Source organism: Salmo trutta, chromosome 32 (genome assembly GCF_901001165.1).
Source record: "Salmo trutta chromosome 32, fSalTru1.1, whole genome shotgun sequence".
Lineage (NCBI taxonomy): Eukaryota > Metazoa > Chordata > Actinopteri > Salmoniformes > Salmonidae > Salmo > Salmo trutta.
In genome coordinates, this window is record NC_042988.1 from 21,893,954 (window position 1) to 21,915,468 (window position 21,515).

The following is a 21,515-nucleotide window of genomic DNA, read 5'->3' on the forward strand; positions in this document are numbered from 1 at the left end:
TCTTGTGGAGGATTCGGAATTCTCTTTTTTGTCGTCCCTCCTTTTTGAAGGTCTCAAATCTTAAGCGTATGTTGATTATGACATAATCAGATCAATCATAAATTGTATGTATCCTCCATATGTCATTGGTTATTGTCAATGTTTTATAGAAGGAATGACATCAGAATCACTCGGATTGGAATGACTCACCACTGCATTCTCATGTCCATGCATTATCACAGAGCGAACAGGAGGAGGACACGTTGATCACTTTGACATTGTGGAGAGGGTAGAGATGGGTCAAATGGCCTCCATGTTCTTCAACAAAGGTAAGAGCCTATCCTCATTCAGTACTTTGAGTGAGGGGATATGATGAACCCACACTCCGTTATTGAATGAAGTGTTGCTGATGCAGCTATGTGCAGGGCATGGTAAAACCTGTCCTCCTTGTCTAACAACTATGGAGGAGTCTTGAAGGTTGTGTGGGATAATTTGGGGACAGTTTCTTTACCTTTTAAATGGGAATCATTGTTAGATTCTAAAAGTGAGGCTGTTAGCTCTCTAATGGGGTGTAATTGTACACTGAGTGCACAAAACATTAGGAACATCTTCCTAATAGTGAGTTGCACCCACTTTTGCCCTACAAGGTGTTGAAAGCGTTCCACAGGGTTGCTGGCCCGTGTTGACTCCAATGCTTCCCACAGTTGTCAAGTTGGCTGGTAGTAGATCTCTACTAGTAGCTCGTTCCATCTCATCCCACAGATGCTCAATTGGATTGAGATCTGGTGACTGGGTAGGCCACTGCAGTAAGCTGAATTCACTGTCATGTTCGTGGAACCATTCCTGGACAATCCTAACCTTGTGCCATTGGGTATTATCCTGATAATAAAAAATTCATTTGCAGATGGGTACACTGCTGCCATGAAGGGATGCACCTGACTGGCAATAATGTTCAGATATCTTGTGGCATTCAAATGTTCCTCCATTTTTATCAAGGGGCCCAATGTATGCCATGCAATACACCCCACACCATTATACTACCACAACCACCACCAGCCTGCAATGTTGATACACGACATGATGGATGCATGTACTCGTGGTTTTCTCCATTCCCTAGTCCTCCCATCACCAAGAACCAGGGTTCTTCAGATCAGGCAATGTTTTTCCAATTTTCCAGTGTCCATTGTTTTTGCTCCTTAGCCCACTGCAACTACAGTTTCTTGTTTTTTGCTGAAAGAAGTGGAACTCTGTAAGGTCGTTGGCTGCCATACCCCATTTATGTCAAGGTACGGCTAGTTGTGCATTCTTTTATGAGTCTTTGGGCACCAATGTTGTACTGGACTATCAGTTGACTAATTGTAGCCCGTCTGTTGCGCTGTACAATTTGTCAGCCTCCTTTGTCCTCTTTCATCAATGACCCATTTTCGACCACTGGCCTACCGTTAGCTGGATGTCGTTTGGGTGGTGGATCATTCTTGACTCTCACAGGAAACTGTTGAGCATGAAAAACCCAGCAGCGTTGCAGTTCTTGATACATACCAGCTGCGCCTGGCACCTACTACCGAACCCCATTCAAAGGCACTTAAATATTTTGTCTTGCCCATTCACCCTCTGAATGGCACACATACACAATACGTGTCTCAAGGCTTAAAAATCCTTCTTTAACCTGTCTCCTCTCCTTCATCTACACTGGTTGAAGTGGATTTACAGGTGACGTCAATAAGACTGACCAGGTGAAAGCTATGATCCCTATGTTATGGAAACGGCAGGTGTTCCTAATGTTTGGTACCCTCAGTGTATATGGCTAAATGGTTGTATTTCCCAGGCCATCACACTGCTGCTGTTTTAGTCTCCCCAGCTGTGTGTGTGGGCCTCCTGCAGGCTGCACCAGCGGCGGTGAACATGTTAAAGCCTCAGCAGCCTGAGTGATGAGCTAATTGAAAGCAGAATCATGTTCACCTTGAACCAGAAACAGAACAACCTTGCTGATTTACATTACTCACCTACGTCAGAGTAGACGCTCCTCGGTGTGCTGGGCCCGCTCACTACCCCCTCCCCACCCTCTCCTCCTCTGCTGGCAGGTCGGGCTGTTTCTCAAGTAGTATTAACCAGGTAGGTGACTCAACAGTCTGCAGCAATCATACCTGCAGTGCCAATACTTCAACAGCATCGCTTTTGTCATCTCTGATGATTAAAAAGGTCAAACCGTTCTGCTCCACTCTGACAATGTCACCTGTGTGCAGATCTCTTCCTGTGTTGTGATCCGGCTCTGGCCACTAGGTGGTGCACTTGGCACACTCACACACAAAATGATTCACTGACTCACACAAAGCCAGGCAGGCATGCAACATGCTGTTAGAGAAGCAGCGTGTTGTTCCCTTGTGGAACACTCTGGCTGCAGTCTCTTTTTTCCTCTTTCTCTCAGCCCTATTAAAGTTGATGTGTTAAAACACTCTTTGGTGATGACCTCTCCCTGTGTGTGTGGACTGTGTCTGGTGTGGTGTTGTCCTCGGCTGCAGGTGAGGGTGAGGCGCCACGAGGAAGTATCGATCAGTGGCAGAGATAAGAGTCCCCTCTATCTCTCTGTGTGATGTGGGAGTGCTGCCCAGTGACTCTAATCAGAAATGAATTAGATGGGCACTGGGCCCAGCGCGCATGAGAGAGGAGTGAGAGATGCAGCTCTTTGTCTCAGCTCAATGGCGCTCCAGCATAATGGAAGTCCCATTTGTCTCTCTACCCAGATCTCCGCTGATATGAACTCTTCTTTGTGTAATTAGTGCTGGGAGGTAATATAAGATTAGTGGTATGTCTGATCAGGGAGTTTTACTGGTGTGGTAAAGCTGTCAGGCATTAAAACAAAATCTCTTGTTTTTTTGTTGAGGGATTGGTTAGTGGAGTGTTATTGAATGTGCTGTTGGAGTTAATGGGCTTGGTTGTGTGAGTGAAGGGCTGAGGCCTGCGGTGGGGAAGGGCAGCTCACAGAGCCTATCAGCTTGCCTCTTGAATCCTTACTACCTCGGGCCGGTTCTTGTTATTGATGGGACTGTTCGATCGCACTGGGCACCACTGGCAGGAAAGGCACTTTTTCACATGATGCGCAGATTTGGTGTGGATGTGTGGTGGAATAATTTTTTTCATGTTTTTTTTCTCTTTCCCGCTTCATGTATTTGAAAAATAATCACCATGAAAGGGCATTCGACTTCCTCCTGAGATAAAATTGTCGTAGCTGTAGAGCAAGCTTGGAATAAGACCATGGGTATCGGCCCCGCTGGTACTGACAGGAATTTTGATGGGGGCTGGTTTATCAGCGGAGCAGCGAGGAGAGTGAGTGTAGTGTTACTGTAACCTTCCCCATCCACAATTTGCAAGTTGATTAGAAGACGACTTTGGCTAATATCACAAATGGGGGTGAACAACAGAGGCTGGTCTGTGTGCTCCTGTGCCCATCTCAGCCCACCGTCCCTCTAGGTAGAAAAGGCAGTAGAAGTGATGTATGATGTATGGGGATATGGATGATGTATGGGGATATGGCAAACAGAGGGAGAAAGTACAGGCTCTATAACATGCACCACCCTATACCCTTGACTTATCGAGACCATGGAGAGGAATACTAATCCAGTCTCCTTTATTACAAACCCCGGCTTTAATGAGTACCTAACACCGATGCATACATTTTTTTTTAAACTTGAATGACTTTTCTTAAATGTCATACTTGTACGCTATGAGTGGCACTGACAAAAGGAAAATGGGGAGCAGCGCTGCCACTAAGAAGATAAATGGACATGTTTATGTCCGCCATTTCCCCCCTCTCACCACCCCAATTACATAAGGCTCAACTAAAATAGTTTTCAAGTCTCTATTGTATATGAACATAAAGGATGCGCTTTCCTTTTCAGAGGGCCTGCTGCTATTACTGCTCAACTCTATGATTACCCCAAGATCCAGATCAATATCCCAAGTTTTAGCACAAAGAATACATCTCACTCATCTCACTCAATAAAAGCCCATTGGGTTTTCAAAATCAAACCTAAGGAAAGTAATTTCTGTTGCATCCAACAAACCACCTTTAGTTGTCAGGCTCTCGCATTCACATTCCTGCCTGATGAAGCTCCACGATAGTAGAGCGGAGACCAGTACAGCTGTGGCTTCCAACGTGGTTGGCATTCAACAAAATAGCTGTGGATGTTGGAAGGAAGCAACTTCCTAACGTACCTCTTCTTCTGGGAACCACTCCTTCCTCCTCCAGACCCAGCTAGAGAGGCTATCAAGGCCTCTGTCAGTCTACAACAGTGGGGTGATGGATAGTGACGTGTGTCTGTGCCGCTAGGGGACTGAGTGGAGCTCCTAGGTGAAGAGTCATTTGCAGCAGAAGCATGGGAGCCTCTGGCCGTGGGTAATGGGAAGGTATTAATGACAGAGCCTGGCAGGGCAGCATCCTCTTGGTCATGCTGGGTCCTCACCTAGCTATCGCTCACTGACAGGGGCAGCACAGGCAGCCCTGATTCCCCCTATCTGAGGCAAAAGCTCTAACAGGCTTTCTTCCCATAGCGCCAGATGGAGACATGCAGGAATGGTAGAGAGTACTGTACAGTGCTAACCTTTGAAAGCGGGGTTGTCGGAAAGGAGGTGAAAATGGAATGTGTAGAATTGATGCAGAGAGAATCGAGTCCCCCCCCACCAACCTGTGAGATACTTTCATACTGTAATCAGTGTGCAGATCAATACTGATAGGTACAGTATAGTGTAATCACACACACTGGCGTCTTCTTGAGTTATCAATGTTTATTTTCCCCAGCCTGTGTTTTATGACCTCAGTGCACCATTGCACAATGATGTGATCAGATGGTCCTGGAAGAGAATAAACACAACCTGGCTACCAAAGTGCCCTTTGGTTCCCTCTCCCACAGTACTTTAGCACCACATTATCCTCAATGGAGGTAAGATGAGTGGTGGTGCTAGCTAGGTAAATGTTTGCTGTCATCGCCCTTTCCCACAGAATTTACCTGCTGTTAGACTCTCCATCTAACTCAAACAGGGCTGCAGCAACTTACTGTAGCAGCTGTAATATAGCTTCATATCATAATGCAGTCTACTGTAAGTGTCCATCCAACCCTGCCATAAAACAGGTGATAACTGTTTTACAACTACATGGGCTTACCTGTCTGTTGGACCAACTAGTCCTCTTCCATATCCCTTTTCTTGTTTCCCTCAGCTCGGCTGTGTGATGGGCAGCAGAAGGTTGCCATTCGTCCCTTTACTCTCAGATCAGATGAATCAATTTAGCCCTGTAAAACTATAAACCCCTTACTTTTTATAGATTTTTTAATGGACTCCACACTCTAATTTCCCTGTCAGTAATGAATTGGCTGCCAGGGCCAGTAGGACGCAGGAGCCTCCCACATGAGAACTCCAGTGTATGATGGATGCCTGGCACACCATGGCTATCGGTCTCCCGTTGTTGAAAGCTCTCAATCTCCGCTCGTTGCGCCAGCTTGGATGGGCCAGTAGTGTGAGGTGGGTGTGGGGGAGGTAATGAGGAGAATTTTCATCATGAAGTGATTACTTTCTTAATTAGTGTGATTAATATTCTTCCGGAGGAGCGGAGAAATGTGCTGCTGCAGTTGTGGCTGCCATCCCGGAGGGAGAAGCAGGAGATTGATGGAGGAGTGGAGGTGTAGAGATAGAGGAGATTCCCTCTGATGGAGACTGCACGTTCAGCTGTTGAAGTTTGACACAAGTTGCATTGACCATGTTTCATAATCAGGCATCTGACGGCTGTTAAAGATGAGGAATGTGTTAGCTAAGCTATCCCTGCATGTGTGTAGGCAGATTCTCTTGGAGATATGATGAATTGATAACACTGTCATATACACTAGAAATATATAATCTATGACATTTTATGTATAGGTCCAGGTATAATCTGCTCATGTTTTAACTCTTTGGTTTTGTCTTTCAGTTGGTGTCAACATGTTCTACATCTGCATGGTAGTCTACCTGTATGGAGACCTGGCCATCTATGCTGCTGCTGTACCCATATCACTAATGGAAGTAGCCTGGTAAGACCAGCCAGCCAGCTTGCTGCTGATTCATTACATTCATGGGTTTCTTATTCGGGGGTATTATTTCAAGCAACTTTATGACTACTGTGGGTGCAGCTGACTTTCCCAAGTACTTGGAGCATTTACTTTTGGCAGGACAAAGCATATCCCTTTCTCTCAGTTCTGTTTTTGTCTCTGCACTTTGGCTGTTCCCTGACCTTCTGTCTCAGTAAAACTTTCTGATGAGGGGGCCTTTAGCCTTCCTGACCTCCCACCAGTGCTCTTGGCATTTACTTTTTGTTGACTGGCTCCCAGACAGGTTTTTATTACAAGTCCCCTCCACTGGCCCGGTGGGCTGGGTGACATCACATATTCCATATTGTTCCAGTCTCAGACGGTATGACTTAGTCTGCAGATCTAAGGGAGGCTCTTCTCTAGACAAACTATTGTCCTGGTGTGAGACCACCTTAACCGTCAGGATCACAATTCAATTTGGTGTAGCTTTATGACAGAAAGATGATTGACTTTCTCATGGTGTACCAAAAAGTACAATTTCAACCAAAGACCCCCACCCCAAAAACTAAAGCGCGCTCCCATTTTGTCCAAATGACGTTAGATTATCAGTGACTTTAAGGGTTCAGTGAGACCTGGGAGTGCCATATAGGGGTTTCTTATGAACATAATGTGGTGAGGATGCAATCCTTAACTTATAGAGATACTTATCTTTTAAAGGTGAAGGTGAGTGAATACATTTCAATTCAAGATTACAATTTAACCACTTACCACATCAGAGGAAGTTCTATTAACATACCAACCTAATAGCATGAAAAATATACGTTTGTCCCTCTCTGACTCAGCGGGGTCGAAAAGCCCCGTGGTAACTTTCTAGCTAAAATGTGAGATGGAACAGACACTTAAAAAGGAATTACCCTATGGCACAGACCGGAGCTCCCCGCCCGACTGGCTCTGCCACTGAGGAGAGCCAGGCGATTGAGATCGCAGAGCGGTATCTCTTTGTAAATCCTTGCCGCAGCAGACTTCTCGGTGGCAGAGGCAGATTCTAATAATTATGTCCCATAATTGATGCTCAGTCTGCCGCACCTTGTTGGCAGCACTGAAAGAGTTTTGTGATTGCCTCAGAATGACAATGTGTAATTTTCCACCAGGAAGACTGGATCATCACTTCAGCTCAGTAAAGTCTTGTGCAGTGATATAACTTTTACTGATACTTTTCTTACTTATAATCTAACCGCTCCGAGGTAGTAGGAACTGACCTCCCTGATAATCTAACCGCCCCGAGGTAGTAGGAACTGACCTCCCTGATAATCTAACCGCTCCGAGGTAGTAGGAACTGACCTCCCTGATAATCTAACCGCTCCGAGGTAGTAGGAACTGACCTCCCTGATAATCTAACCGCTCCGAGGTAGTAGGAACTGACCTCCCTGATAATCTAACCGCTCCGAGGTAGTAGGAACTGACCTCCCTGATAATCTAACCGCTCCGAGGTAGTAGGAACTGACAAGCCTGCAAAGTTTTATTAAATATGACAGGGCAGAATTACTCTTATCATTGTTTCATGTTCTTTTGCAACACTGTAAACTAGTCTTTCCTGTCGTATGTTATTCTTGGACTGATTTGATCTGATCATGAAGGGATCTGTAATGATCACCAGTCTGTCTGTTCTCTCTGTAGTGGTAACCACTCATGCAGTGCTGGCAGTGTGAAATACGACGACACCGACTTGTGCTGGGGGCCTGTCACCAGGAAAGACGCCTACAAGGTGTTTCTGGTGAGTACATACTGCACCCCTGTTTCTCACCCCTGTCCTTCTATCCCTGTCCCAAAGGCCCCTGGAGGACACATGGTGTACCACACCTCTCTCTGTCAGCCCCTGCCATCGTGACTGAGCCCCAATGTGCCAACCCCTGTCTGTGTAAGTGTCAGCCTCAGCCCAGAGAGCCCCTTCCAGTTCGGTCTCCCTCTCACGCCTCCCCTCCCGCAACCCTTAGCAAGTGTGTGTGCCCTTGAAGTCTTAAGAGAGCGAAACTCCTGTGATTTCCACTTTTGCTTTAACTTTGCCGGCCGACAGTGATAGATGTGCTGATCTCCTGTATTATTTCCCCCCTCCACTGTTCTCCCTCCACCCTCACTCCTCCCTCCACCCTCACTCATTTTCAACAGAACGAGCATACCCAAACAATTCTCCAATAAATGCATTGTTGTTTTTTATCTCGTCTGGGATAAGCCTCTTACATCATGTCAACGAATTGAAATTATGCTGATTTATAATCTCCTCCTGTATTTTTTGTTTACCTTGCAGTTTCACAAAGTTTCATTTTAGGGAAAGGGACATTTCCACCTCTGTGTTAATTTATCTAAGTGATTGCTTCTTATTATAGTAGATGTTGAGATGATGTCTGCTTGGTAATATGTTTTAAAAAATGTACTGTATCTGACAAAGTCAACTGTTCTCTGGTGTTTCTTGAAGAAGTTGTCTCCTGTTATTAGTTTTGGTCTCTCCTGCTTACAGGCATTTGGACTTCTAGGGGCTTAGTTGTATTTTCTCCCATTTTCTTCTCCATGAAACCTTATTAGATTTCTTCCCGTGGTGGACTCGTCCTTAAATAAATGATTGGGCTTTGATAAAACATTCATCATTTTCTGTTAGCACACAGGGAGTGGAGTGTCTTCCTGCTCCTCAGCCCCCCTTTGTCTTTGATGTGCCTGGGTCAAACGCTCTGGCCCCTTAGCCACTGCCCACCACTCCCCATGATCACTTTAAATAATTTATTGACTATTTCTTTTAAGCCTAGCCGCTCTCCATATACTGCTCTGTCCTGCCCAATGAAAATACCTCTCCTCTCCCACCTACGCTATGCCTGCTTATGCCCTCTGACACATCTCTGCCCCCACCCCAAAGACCAAGGTGCCCTTCGTCCTAATGATGAGTCTATCTAGGCACAATGTCCGCAACATCTTTGCCATCTGGAGTCATTATGCAGCCCAGTATTTTCCTTTTTCTTTACAACGTCCATATCATTTCACTGGAAGGCTTCAAGCTCCAAACTAAGTGACCTGCTTTATCACCCTACTGCCAGTCTCTTTATGAACTGAGTGAGTCAGAGGGTGCTTTAGTATTGACTCCTATTGTAATATGCTTAATCAGACTTTGGAAAACATTGGAACAGTTGTCAGAAAGGCTGACAATACGGCATTGGGAAATGCTTAATTATTTTGTTTTGGTTTAGCTAAAGAATTCAAATGAGCCTATTCATATATTATGCCGTCCCATTCTTTGAGTGTTTGAAAAAGGCATTTAAAAAATAACCATAATTACAATTCCTAATTACTTTTTTTGTTTTGGTTATGCAATTAGTTTGACTTAGTCTTGAGCCTCTAAGAGGGTGTAGGCATTAGCAAACACACTGCGTTCAATATGTTAGCATTAGTTGCTGCTCAGTTGTTGTATACCAATGGAATTTCTCAAAGCTGGTCTTTGAACTATGTTCAGGAGGTTCTCTGTGTTTCAGTGGTCATTCTATCTGTTAATGGCCCTTCTCTCCTGTCCTCATCAACCACATTTCTCTCCTCACCATCACATCTTCTCAACCTCAAAATCGAGTAGTCTCTCCTGGCAACAGATTGTCAGTTAATCCTCCATTTGAACCTTGACTAGGCATTTGTAGCTCCCAGTTCTATAGGTGTCATTGATAAGGGGCTTTAATCCCATGCTATGGTATTATCCGTTTCCTAAGGGATTTTACTGTGGTAACTGCTCTGTGTACCATACTTATTCATCTTAAATAATCAATAGTGTGTGTAATGTGTATGTTGTGGTTTTGTGCTAAGCACTAATGCAACCTGAACTTCCTCAGTTGGGTGCGTATTTGGTCTGCCTGGGCTGCCATACTGTGTAGGGCACCACTGGCTGCCACAGGGGGAGTGGGATTGATGCCGGACACATTAGTCCAGCCACAGCGTTATTAGGGTTTAGAAATGGAAGCGAGGAAAGATTAAAGGGCAGCCCGATTACAGCATAACGGCGCACAGCTGTAATCCCCGTGTGGGTGGCTGTTTGAGAGAGAAGGAAAGAGAGTGAAAGAGAAGGAAAGAGCATGATATAGAGAACTCAAGCTAATGTCACAGACAGAAGTAGGGTGGATGGAGCGGTTTCTCCAGGCGGCCTTCTACCCTCTGCACCCTCAAGAATGGACTGTTGTCCATACAGACAGGCTTAAGAGCTTTTTTTCACCTGCCCTGTATTGTGTTGGTCTGAAAGTCACAACCCTGGGCGTTGCGTGTTTCGGGCCACCGGCCTCCTCATCAGACCAGGTTTTTATAGATGCCACCCACATATCAGTGGTCTGCCCGGCCAGACCGTTCTAATCGTCATCAACTGAGCCACAAGCTAGTCTTATTCTAGATCTCATTGGTCGATTTGAATGTCCCTTTATCAGAACAAGATACAAGACACATTTCAGTTGAAGGCATTGTTGTACAACTGACTAGGTACCCTTAAATGACCAAAACTGTGGACACCTGCTCGTCGAACATAATCATTCCAAAATCATTGTCTGCGCACTTCCGCACGCGGCGGTCCCATTCTGTGAGCTTGTGTGGCCTACCACTTTGCGGCTGAGTCATTGTTGCTCTTAGACGTTTCCACTTCACAATAATAGCACTTACAGTTGACCAGGGCAGCACTAACAGGGCAGAATTTTGACGTACTGATTTGTTGGAAAGGTGGCATCCTATGACGGTGCCACGTTGAAAGTCACTGAACTCTTGAGTACGGGCCATTTTACTGCCAATGTTTGTCCATGGATGTTGCATGGCTGTGTGCTCGATTTTATACACCTGTCAGCAACAGGTGTGGTTGAAATAGCCGAATCAACTAATTTGAAGGCGTGTCCACATACTTTTGTGTGTGTCTGTGTGTATATATAGTGTACCTCACATTATGCTTGTAGATCTCTCATTTCTTTCGTCATTTATTTCTCAGACAGTTGCCCCACGGTGGTTGTAGCAGTGTTTGTTGTGCTTGGACTACAGATTGTGGGTTATTTTTAGTATGTGACAGAACAGCTGTCCCAGTTCAGAAAAGTAGTTCTGCTCTACTAGCAGACCCACAAGGCTCTGGGGATCAGCACAGAGAAGGGGAGAGAGGTGAGAAAAACACTGACCAATTCAAGGATCGTCTATTATATAGGAGGGACTATTTTGATAACCGCTGTCAATAGATTTCTTCAGCTTATCTGAACAATTGTGAAGAAGCTACCGTCTTCACAGCCGGTCTAGGGCTGGGAATTTCCAGGGACCTCACGATGTTATCACGATACTTCGATAATGCTGCAGAGAGACGAGAGCATGAGAAAATGAGTTTTGATCAGTCATGGAAATAAGTGCTGAAAACATGTTGGCTCACTATTTAAAAAGATGGAGAACAAGCTGTAGGATGAAAAATACCGGAGTTTTGACTCAAGTACAGCCGACTTGCTCGAGCTAATGCTACCAAGCCACAAAAAAAGTGTGTGTATGTATGTGTGTATATATATCACACACAGTTGAAGTCGGAAGTTTACATACACCTTAGCCAAATACATTTAAACTCAGTTTTTCACAATTCCTGACATTTAATCCTAGTAAAAATGCCCTGTCTTAGGTCAGTTAGGATCACCACTTTATTTTAAAAATGTGAAATGTCAGGATAATATTTGAGAGAATGATATACTTCAGCTTGTATTTCTTTCATCACATTCCCAGTGGGTCAGAAGTTTGCATACACTCAATTAGTATTTGGTAGCATTGCCTTTACATTGTTTAACTTGGGTCAAACGTTTCAGGTAGCCTTCCACAGGTTTCCCACAATAAATTGGGTGAATTTTGTCCCATTCCTCCTGACAGAGGTGGTGTAACTGAGTCAGGTTTGTAGACCTCCTTGCTCGCACACGCTTTTTCAGTTCTGCCCACAAATCTTCTTCAGGACTGAGGTCGGGGCTTTGTGATGGCCACTCCAATACCTTGACTTTGTTGTCCTTAAGCCATTTTGCCACAACTTTGGAAGTATGCTTGGGGTCATTGTCCATTTGGAAGACCCATTTGCGACCAAGCTTTAAAACCTGTTGGCTATAGCCGTTCCGCTAGCGGAACGCCTAGCCAACATCCAATGGAACAGCAGGGCGCGAAATACAAAACATCAAAAATCTAATAATTTCAATTTCTCAAACATACGACTATTTTACACCATTTTAAAGATACACTTCTCCTTAATGTAACCACATTGTACGATTTCAAAAAGGCTTTATAGCGAAAGCAAAACATTAGATTATGTTAGAGTACATAGACAAAAATAACCACACAGCCATTTTCCAAGCAAGGAAATAAGTCACAAAAACCCAAAACACAGCTAAATGAAGCACTAACCTTTGACGATCTTCATCAGATGACACTCCTAGGACATCATGTTACACAATACATGTATGTTTTGTTCGATCAAGTTCATATTTATATCCAAAAACAGCATTTTACATTGGCACGGGATGTTCAGAAAATGTATTCCCACCAAAACTCCTGGTGAATGTGCACATCAATTTACAAAAATACTCATCATAAACGTTGACAAAATACATAACAATTATTTTAAGAATTATAGATACAGTACTCCTTTATGCAACCGCTGTGTCAGATTTTAAAATAGCTTTTCGGCGAAAGCACATTTTTCAATATTCTGAGTACATAGCTCGCCATCAAAGCAAGCTATACAGACACCCGCCAAGTTCTGGGGTCACCTAAACTCAGAATTAGTATTATAAATAGTCTCTTACCTTTGCTGATCTTTGTCAGAATGCACTCCCAGGACTGCTACTTCCACAATAAATGTTTTTTTTTGTTGTTCAAAATAATCCATATTTATGTCCAAATACCTCAGTTTTGTTTGTGCATTCAGGTCACTATCCAAAGGCATAACGCGCAAGCGCAATTCGAGACACAAAAAGTCAAAATGTTCCATTACCCTTCTTAGAAGCATGTCAAATGTTGTTTACGATCAATCTTTATGGTATTTTTAACGTAAAAATGCGATAATATTCCAACCGGACAATATTATTCATTCAAGAAGAAAAATAAGGAAAGGCGCGCTCGCGGGATCACGCATTACCGATCCCTTTGTCACCAGGCAGTCCACTCATTGACTGAGCTCCTTTTTTCTGCCCGGTTACAGGAGACAGATGAAAATACTTTCTGAAGGCTTTTGACAGCCAATTGAAGCCTTAGGAAGTGCAACGTGACCCCACAGACACTGGAGTTTCGATAGGGATTAGAAAGAACTACAATTCTCAGATCTCCCACTTCCTGGTTGAATTTTTCTCAGGTTTTTGCCTGCCATATGAGTTCTGTTATACTCACAGACACCATTCAAACAGTTTTAGAAACCTCAGAGTGTTTTCTATCCAAATCTACTAATAATATGCATATTCTAGTTTCTGGGCCAGAGTAGTAACCAGTTTAATTTGGGTACGTTTTTTTATCCGGCCGTGAAAATACTGCCCCCTAGCCCCAACAGGTTAAGGAAGGACATTTTACTTGTGGGCCAGCTGCTCAACTCCAATGGACATCTGTATATGTACAATCACTTTTTGAGAATGTATCAGCTCCCTGTCTCCCTGCCAAAACTATAGTTTGTTAACAAGAAATTTGTTGAGTGGTTGAAAAACGAGTTTTAATGACTCCAACATAAGTGTCTGTGAACTTCTGACTTCAACTGTATGCATATACACTGCTCAAAAAAATAAAGGTAACACTAAAATAACACATCCTAGATCTGAATGAATGAAATAATATTATTAAATACTTTTTTCTTTACATAGTTGAATGTGCTGACAACAAAATCACACAAAAATAATCAATGGAAATCCAATTTATCAACCCATGGAGGTCTGGATTTGGAGTCACACTCAAAATTAAAGTGGAAAACCACACTACAGGCTGATCCAACTTTGATGTAATGTCCTTAAAACAAGTCAAAATGAGGCTCAGTAGTGTGTGTGTGTGTGGCCTCCATGTGACTGTATGACCTCTCTAAAACGCCTGGGCATGCTCCTGATGAGGTGGCGGATGGTCTCCTGAGGGATCTCCTCCGAGACCTGGACTAAAGCATCCGCCAACTCCTGGACAGTCTGTGGTGCAACGTGGCGTTGGTGGATGGAGCGAGACATGATGTCCCAGATGTGCTCAATTGGATTCAGGTCTGGGGAACGGGCGGGCCAGTCCATAGCATCAATGCCTTCCTCTTGCAGGAACTGCTGACACACTCCAGCCACATGAGGTCTAGTATTGTCTTGCATTAGGAGGAACCCAGGGCCAACCGCACCAGCATATGGTCTCACAAGGGGTCTGAGGATCTCATCTCGGTACCTAATGGCAGTCAGGCTACCTCTGGCGAGCACATGGAGGGCTGTGCGGCCCCCCAAAGAAATGCCACCCCACACCATGACTGACCCACCGCCAAACCGGTCATGCTGGAGGATGTTGCAGGCAGCAGAACGTTCTCCACGGCGTCTCCAGACTCTGTCACGTCTGTCACATGTGCTCAGTGTGAACCTGCTTTCATCTGTGAAGAGCACAGGGCGCCAGTGGCGAATTTGCCAATCTTGGTGTTCTCTGGCAAATGCCAAACGTCCTGCATGGTGTTGGGCTGTAAGCACAACCCCCACCTGTAGACGTCGGGCCCTCATACCACCCTCATGGAGTCTGTTTCTGACCGTTTGAGCAGACACATGCACATTTGTGGCCTGCTGGAGGTCATTTTGCAGGGCTCTGGCAGTGCTCCTCCTGCTCCTCCTTGCACAAAGGTGGAGGTAGCGGTCCTGCTGCTGGGTTGTTGCCCTCCTACGGCCTCCTCCACGTCTCCTGATGTACTGGCCTGTCTCCTGGTAGCGCCTCCATGCTTTGGACACTACGCTGACAGACACAGCAAACCTTCTTGATACAGCTCGCATTGATGTGCCATCCTGGATAAGCTGCACTACCTGAGCCACTTGTGTGGGTTGTAGACTCCGTCTCATGCTACCACTAGAGTGAAAGCACCGCCAGCATTCAAAAGTGACCAAAATATCAGCCAGGAAGCATAGGAACTGAGAAGTGGTCTGTGGTCTCCACCTGCAGAACCACTCCTTTATTGGGGGTGTCTTGCTTATTGCCTATAATTTCCACCTGTTGTCTATTCCATTTGCACAACAGCATGTGAAATTTATTGTCAATCAGTGTTGCTTCCTAAGTGGACAGTTTGATTTCACAGAAGTGTGATTGACTTGGAGTTACATTGTGTTGTTTAAGTGTTCCCTTTATTTTTTTGAGCAGTATATATTAAATACATTTTTTGTTACAAATCGATACTTGAAGTCAAAGTATCAATATAATATTGTCCAAAAATAATTTCCCGATATGTAACTGTATCGATTTCCCCCCCCCTCTCCGTCACTAAGCCTGTCAAACCACTCTCTCTAGGATTGAGAGGTAGTGCCTACACAGTATGAACTTTGTACCTCATACATACATGCATGCAGAGGACATGAGTGAAACTCAATAACAATATTCACTGGATTGCACGGAATGGAATTCACAATTCTGGAGGTTAGCCTCACACCTTACCCTGAGGTGTCTGGACTATTTGTCAGGTTGACTTATCGTCAATGGCCAGCTCTGCGAGTTCTTTTGAAACAAAAGTCATAACAGTTCATTCAGTGACTTTGTGACTGAAATGAAAAAGGTATTCCAGGTGATCAAAGGTTTTATCATTCTGTAAACCTTCAATGAACGTCAAGCTTTTCACACAGCTCGTGCTGGGCTGTACTGTATGTCAGTTCCTTTCACATTCTTTAGTCCCTTTCAGACGGAGCTCAGACGACATTGATTATAAACACACAGGCTTTTGTCATAGCAAGACGGACTAATAACAGCATACAAGCTGCACAGTGGGTGACCTGTTTGGGTCGCTCTGACCTTTGATTAGATCAATGGTGTCCACACAAAACGCTATGTATCATGCTGTGGAGCATGGCAGCCATTTTCTCCATCACGGTCTGCAAAGCCTCTTAACCCTTTTACACTTGTAGGAATTGGCCTATATGGATAGGGCTAAATTGAAATATTTCTGACAGAAGAAATATGAAAAAGATATGCATAATCATGGTAGCAATTGAAAGGGAACAGTTTGGAGATTATTGGAAAATTATTAGACCAAAGGTGAGAACACCACAGTTCACCTAACACAAGACTGAATCCAAAAATTACACTGAATATTATGTTCATTTTACATTTATTGTACTTCTGTTGCATTTGTTTAACAAAATCTGAAAAAACTCTGGATATATTCAGTAACATAAGAATATTCCTGGAAAATGTGGGGTAGGTGCAACATAAGACAAATAATTCCAAGTGTTTGAGTGAGAGGACTAACTGGTGTATCCAAGTGGCCACAAAACTCTCCAAAGTGTGCACGTATCCTAAGTAATTTTATTGCACTTTTATTACTCAGAGAAGAGTCTTCAACTACAAGGTGCTTTTTTGCCCTCTCTTGTCTGTGTCGTATCCTGCATCCCAGCCATCACACAATTACTGTTGTTTTCACAATCCAGAAACTGTCCATTTATAAATCACAGTCTGGGTCAGGTGGGCATCATTTGAAAGCTTATATTGCCAACATGGCAAACTAAATTCTAAAGTACAATTTTACAGAGTTAGGCTTTCACAATGCAATTCAGGGAAATGGGTCATAACTTTGGTGCGCATCGGAATGAGTCATGAGTGAATTCAAGTACATGTGCTGTGGCAAATTTTCTTCCCAAAAGACAAAAATTGGCTCATTCTGTTCAGACACCCCGTTTTATGATGCCATGTCATCTTGTAACTGTACATCAAACATAGTGATCATAAACGTTGATATTGCATATGCAGGAGTTTGATCTTATAGATATGTGAAGTGCACATTTTGTACTCACTTGTATGACATAATACATAACAAACGTCATCTTCCAAAATACATAGTCCTCTTAATTTTAAAGGGTGTGTGTGTTTGTGTAAGTAACTGCAACAACTTGTCACACTCAAGTTCAGAACAGCGGTCAGTCAAACCCTTACAGTGACGTGAAGCGCAGAGTTCTGACGTCATGTATAGCATGTTACTCTTCAGTCACTGCGTTCCAATTTAGGCATTTATCTGTGCCCAAATCTGCCATTTTCATCCTGTACAAGGTACGAGTGTAAAGGGCTATGAAGATGATTTGGGTGAGATTTGATCTGCTGCTGATTGATTCTCGTGTCCAGTACCCAGGCTGTTTTCACTCTCCCTTAAAACTAATATACATTATCTTTTGACACTAAGAGAAATCTTACATCCTACCCACTCACTTAGGTTGGGCTTTTCCTCAGTCATGCATATCCAAGCGTAAAGTTGTAGGTCATTGTGTGCTTGACCAATCCTAGCCGTTGACCTGCCCTTTACATTGGACCGCAGTTTTAATTGTAAGGATTATGTTTCGGCGTGAAAGTGTAACAGTTGGGTCTTTCTGGGGACTGGCTTAACCCCAGCAGAGAGATTTCCTGAGACCTCAATTAAATCTCTTTGTCCGTTGTTGCTCCCTGGCAAGGTTTACCTTTTGATTTTCAATTGCAATTTGCAACACCATTGGGACTTTACTGCATAAATAAGCCCTAGCTGTCCATTGGTTCCATAATGCGTACATATACTGTTGGATAACCCATCTGTGATTTAAATGGCTGCTTTTATATTGAGAATGTTTTTCTTGTGGTTGAGAAAGTGATAGAAATCAATACTGTATATCAGCTCAAAATTAGGTTTTGCTGACACTGCGTTCTTTCCCTGTTTGTCTTTATGCATATGTGCGTATTAAAGACTGTGTCTATTAGACCACTCAAAGGGAGTGGATGCCCAGTGAATTGAAATATTCTTTCAGCGGGCGCCACCCACCATGAAACGAGGCCACCTTTGTGTCAACCATCTGTTTAGATCCACTCCATTGAACTAGTCAGATTCACTCACACACTGAGAGAACAGACACAGATAAGCCCAGATAATACACACAGATACAGTATTTTACCCCATGGTTTCTTTTCATGCCTCTGTCTGTATGGTGAAAAGCGAGTGATGCTTTCTTCAGATGTTTGTGTGTTTCACTTTGGAGGAGAGGGAGCGAGGGTGTTGTAGTGTAGCTGCAGCTCTGTTGTGGTGCAGCCATCCCAGAGCTGCAGTGCAGATGGTTTAATAGAGATTACCTCAGCAGGGGGAAGTGTTTGAGTTGGGAACCACACAAGGGGAGTCCACTCCACACCACTACGAGGCAGAACCCAACTGATCATCCAGTCAAAGACTTTTGAAAGACTAGAACCTATACTTACCCTGTTTAGGAAGAGTTTGTTCCATCTGTGTTTGCTAACTACAGCATATTGCTTCCACTCCAGCAGATTGAGCAGTTGTTAACCCTTTTTTGTGTGTGAGTTGTGCTGGTGCTGCTGTCACATTACCATAAAGAGTGGCAGTTAGCCACACGAGACAAACTGCTAACGCCATCAAATGTGCTTAAGGATCTTTTTGGCAGCTGTCACTACAGAACTTAATGTGGAATGTGTGCCTGTGATTTGTAACCAAGGTAATACATGGTTTAATTATTGCCTTCAGCCTGTCCATTTAACTCAGTTTTTCCTCCGTCTTTTTGCTTATAGACTCTGCAGACGATCATCATTTGAGAAGTTATTTCACTCACTGGTTTTGAGAAAACAAAACAAGGGAGTAGTGTAGCCCATTGCCTTCTATTACTTTTACATTTACATTTACGTCATTTAGCAGACGCTCTTATCCAGAGCGACTTACAAATTGGTGCATTCACCTTATGATATCGAGTGGAACAACCACTTTACAATAGTACATCTATATTTTTTTGGGGGGGAGGGTGGGGGTTAGAAGGATTACTTTATCCTATCCCAGGTATTCCTTAAAGAGGTGGGGTTTCAGGTGTCTCCGGAAGGTGGTGATTGACTCCGCTGTCCTGGCGTCGTGAGGGAGCTTGTTCCACCATTGGGGTGCCACAGCAGCGAACAATTTTGACTGGGCTGAGCGGGAACTGTGCTTCCGCAGAGGTAGGGAGGCGAGCAGGCCAGAGGTGGATGAACGCAGTGCCCTTTGGGTGTAGGGACTGATCAGAGCCTGAAGGTACGGAGGTGCCGTTCCCCTCACAGCTCCGTAGGCAAGCACCATGGTCTTGTAGCAGATGCGAGCTTCAACTGGAAGCCAGTGGAGTGTGCGGATGAGCGGGGTGACGTGCGGCGTTCAGGATGAGTTGTAGGGGTTTAATGGCACAGGCAGGGAGCCCCGCCAACAGCGAGTTGCAGTAATCCAGACGGGAGATGACAAGTGCCTGGATTAGGACCTGCGCCGCTTCCTGTGTAAGGCAGGGTCGTACTCTGCGAATGTTGTAGAGCATGAACCTACAGGATCGGGTCACCGCCTTGATGTTAGCAGAGAACGACAGGGTGTTGTCCAGGGTCACGTCAAGGCTCTTAGCACTCTGGGAGGAGGACACAATGGAGTTGTCAACCGTGATGGCGAGATCATGGAATGGGCATTGTTTGTGTCAATTGTTTATTCTTTCCTTTTCTCAGGGGAGTAAGATAAAATAGACGTATTTGGCCTGTCTAACACGTTGTTAAAGTCCGTGCCTCGTGTTTAAGGAGAAAATCTACATGCTGAGTACAATATTGTTTTCTGTTTTGAAAAGCTGGTTATCTGGTACAAGGACATTGCAGAATGAAGTAAGGGTCTTGCTCGGTGGGTGGCTGAACGCTAACAAACGTGATTCTCATGAAATGAATCTGCCGCTTAAACGGAACACAGGCTCGTATTTAAAAAGGGACAGGTTTCAAGAGACTTTTACATTCTGACCCTGTGACCTTGGGCTGATTGCATGTATGGCTGTGTGTTGGTGTATTTGTCTGGGCCTGCTGGTTAGGCTGACCAGACCCAGCCTCCTATTGAAAGAATGACCCAACCATTTGCACCCTTCTCCAAAGCCAGGAAATAAAAAGGGACAGTCCGCTTCCTCATATAGAGCTTGTCTTTTTCAATTACACCGTGATATGGAGCATATTCATGAAAAGGCCCCTTAGTTGATGTATTATTTAATTTATTCTTCATAAGGTCCATCGTCATAATTTAATGAGACCTTGTTCTCTGTGCGATATGGCACCCCCTTCTCCCCATCCCCCACCTCCCCTACTAAAAGTTATAACGATCGGGAGAGTGAAATAGCCGAGGTCCTATTAAACCACAGGCAAATTATCATTTTGAATTTCCTCCCAGTTATGTCCCTTGCCTGTCATAAATCTTCCCTTTTGCGGTGTTGCTCGTTATTTTTTACCTAGATGTATAATGGTTTCTTTTGAGGAGCCAGAGATTTTAATTAGGCAAACCAACTGGAAGACAACTGCACCCCAGGACCCCATATGAGTCATAATGGTTCAGTGTAGCAGATGAATGCTTTGCTCATCATTGTTTACTTTTAATGTTCCCAATTTAATGTGGCTACCCAAATAGAGGCTGCTGGCACAAATGTATCCGCAACAGTTTTTCGGGAGGTCTGGTTAAGCTAAACCCATATTTCTGGGAAGTTGTGAATGATAAAGTAGGGAATCGTTTTAAATGTTGGCTTAGCATTTAGCTCATGTCTTATCCTTGGTATCCTCTCATCTCTCCAGAGAGAAGTGAATTTTGAGATCCAGTGTAAAGGCAGAGCTTTAGATCAGCCCCTCGATTGCTCTGTTGAACTAAGAATGACCTTTACAGGTCACACCCAAGTTCAGTATTTGTTTAAGCTAATGTTATGTCTGTTCAGTGATTGTTGTATGCCACAACATTCTCTGATAGACTTCAAAGGCTTGAAACTCTGAACATCAGAGGGGTTTTGAAGCTAGGATAAATGGAGTAATCCAGTCTTATCTGTACAGTATAGAGTTCATCATCCTCATTTCCTCTCCTCATTGCTTCACAGTCTCTTTCTGTTTCAGTAATGGCTTGGTGATATCACTGAAGTTACTGACTCATATCTATCAAATGTATTTGTCATATGCGCTGAATACAAGTGTAGACCTTACCGTGAAATGCTTACTTACAAACCCTTAACCAACAGTGCAGTTCAAGAAGAGTTAAGAAAATATTTACCAAATAAACTAAAGTAAAAAAAAAAAAAAAAAAAAGTTACACAATAACGTGACAGTAACGAGGCTATATACAAGGAGTACCGGTACCGATTAATTGTTCAGCAGTCTTATGGTTTGGGGGTAGAAGCTGTAAAGGAGCCTTTTGGTCCTAGACTTGGTGTTCCGGTACCACTTGCTGTGCGGTAGCAGAGAAAACAGTCTATGATTTGGGTGACTGGAGTCTCTGACAATTTTTTCTGGGCTTTCCTCTGACACCGTCTATTATATAGG

General features: G+C 44.0%; 1 protein-coding gene across 1 annotated transcript in view; it reads left to right on the forward strand.

Moving 5' to 3' along the window:
* The window catches only part of LOC115171424 (transmembrane protein 104-like), a 76,982-nt gene that overhangs the window by 12,898 nt on the left and 42,569 nt on the right, over positions 1–21,515 (forward strand). The window contains exons 6-8 of the mRNA XM_029728225.1: positions 222–308; positions 5,936–6,035; positions 7,710–7,806. Coding sequence (XP_029584085.1) covers positions 222–308; positions 5,936–6,035; positions 7,710–7,806 — 284 coding nt within the window. The remainder of the gene's footprint in view (positions 1–221; positions 309–5,935; positions 6,036–7,709; positions 7,807–21,515) is intronic.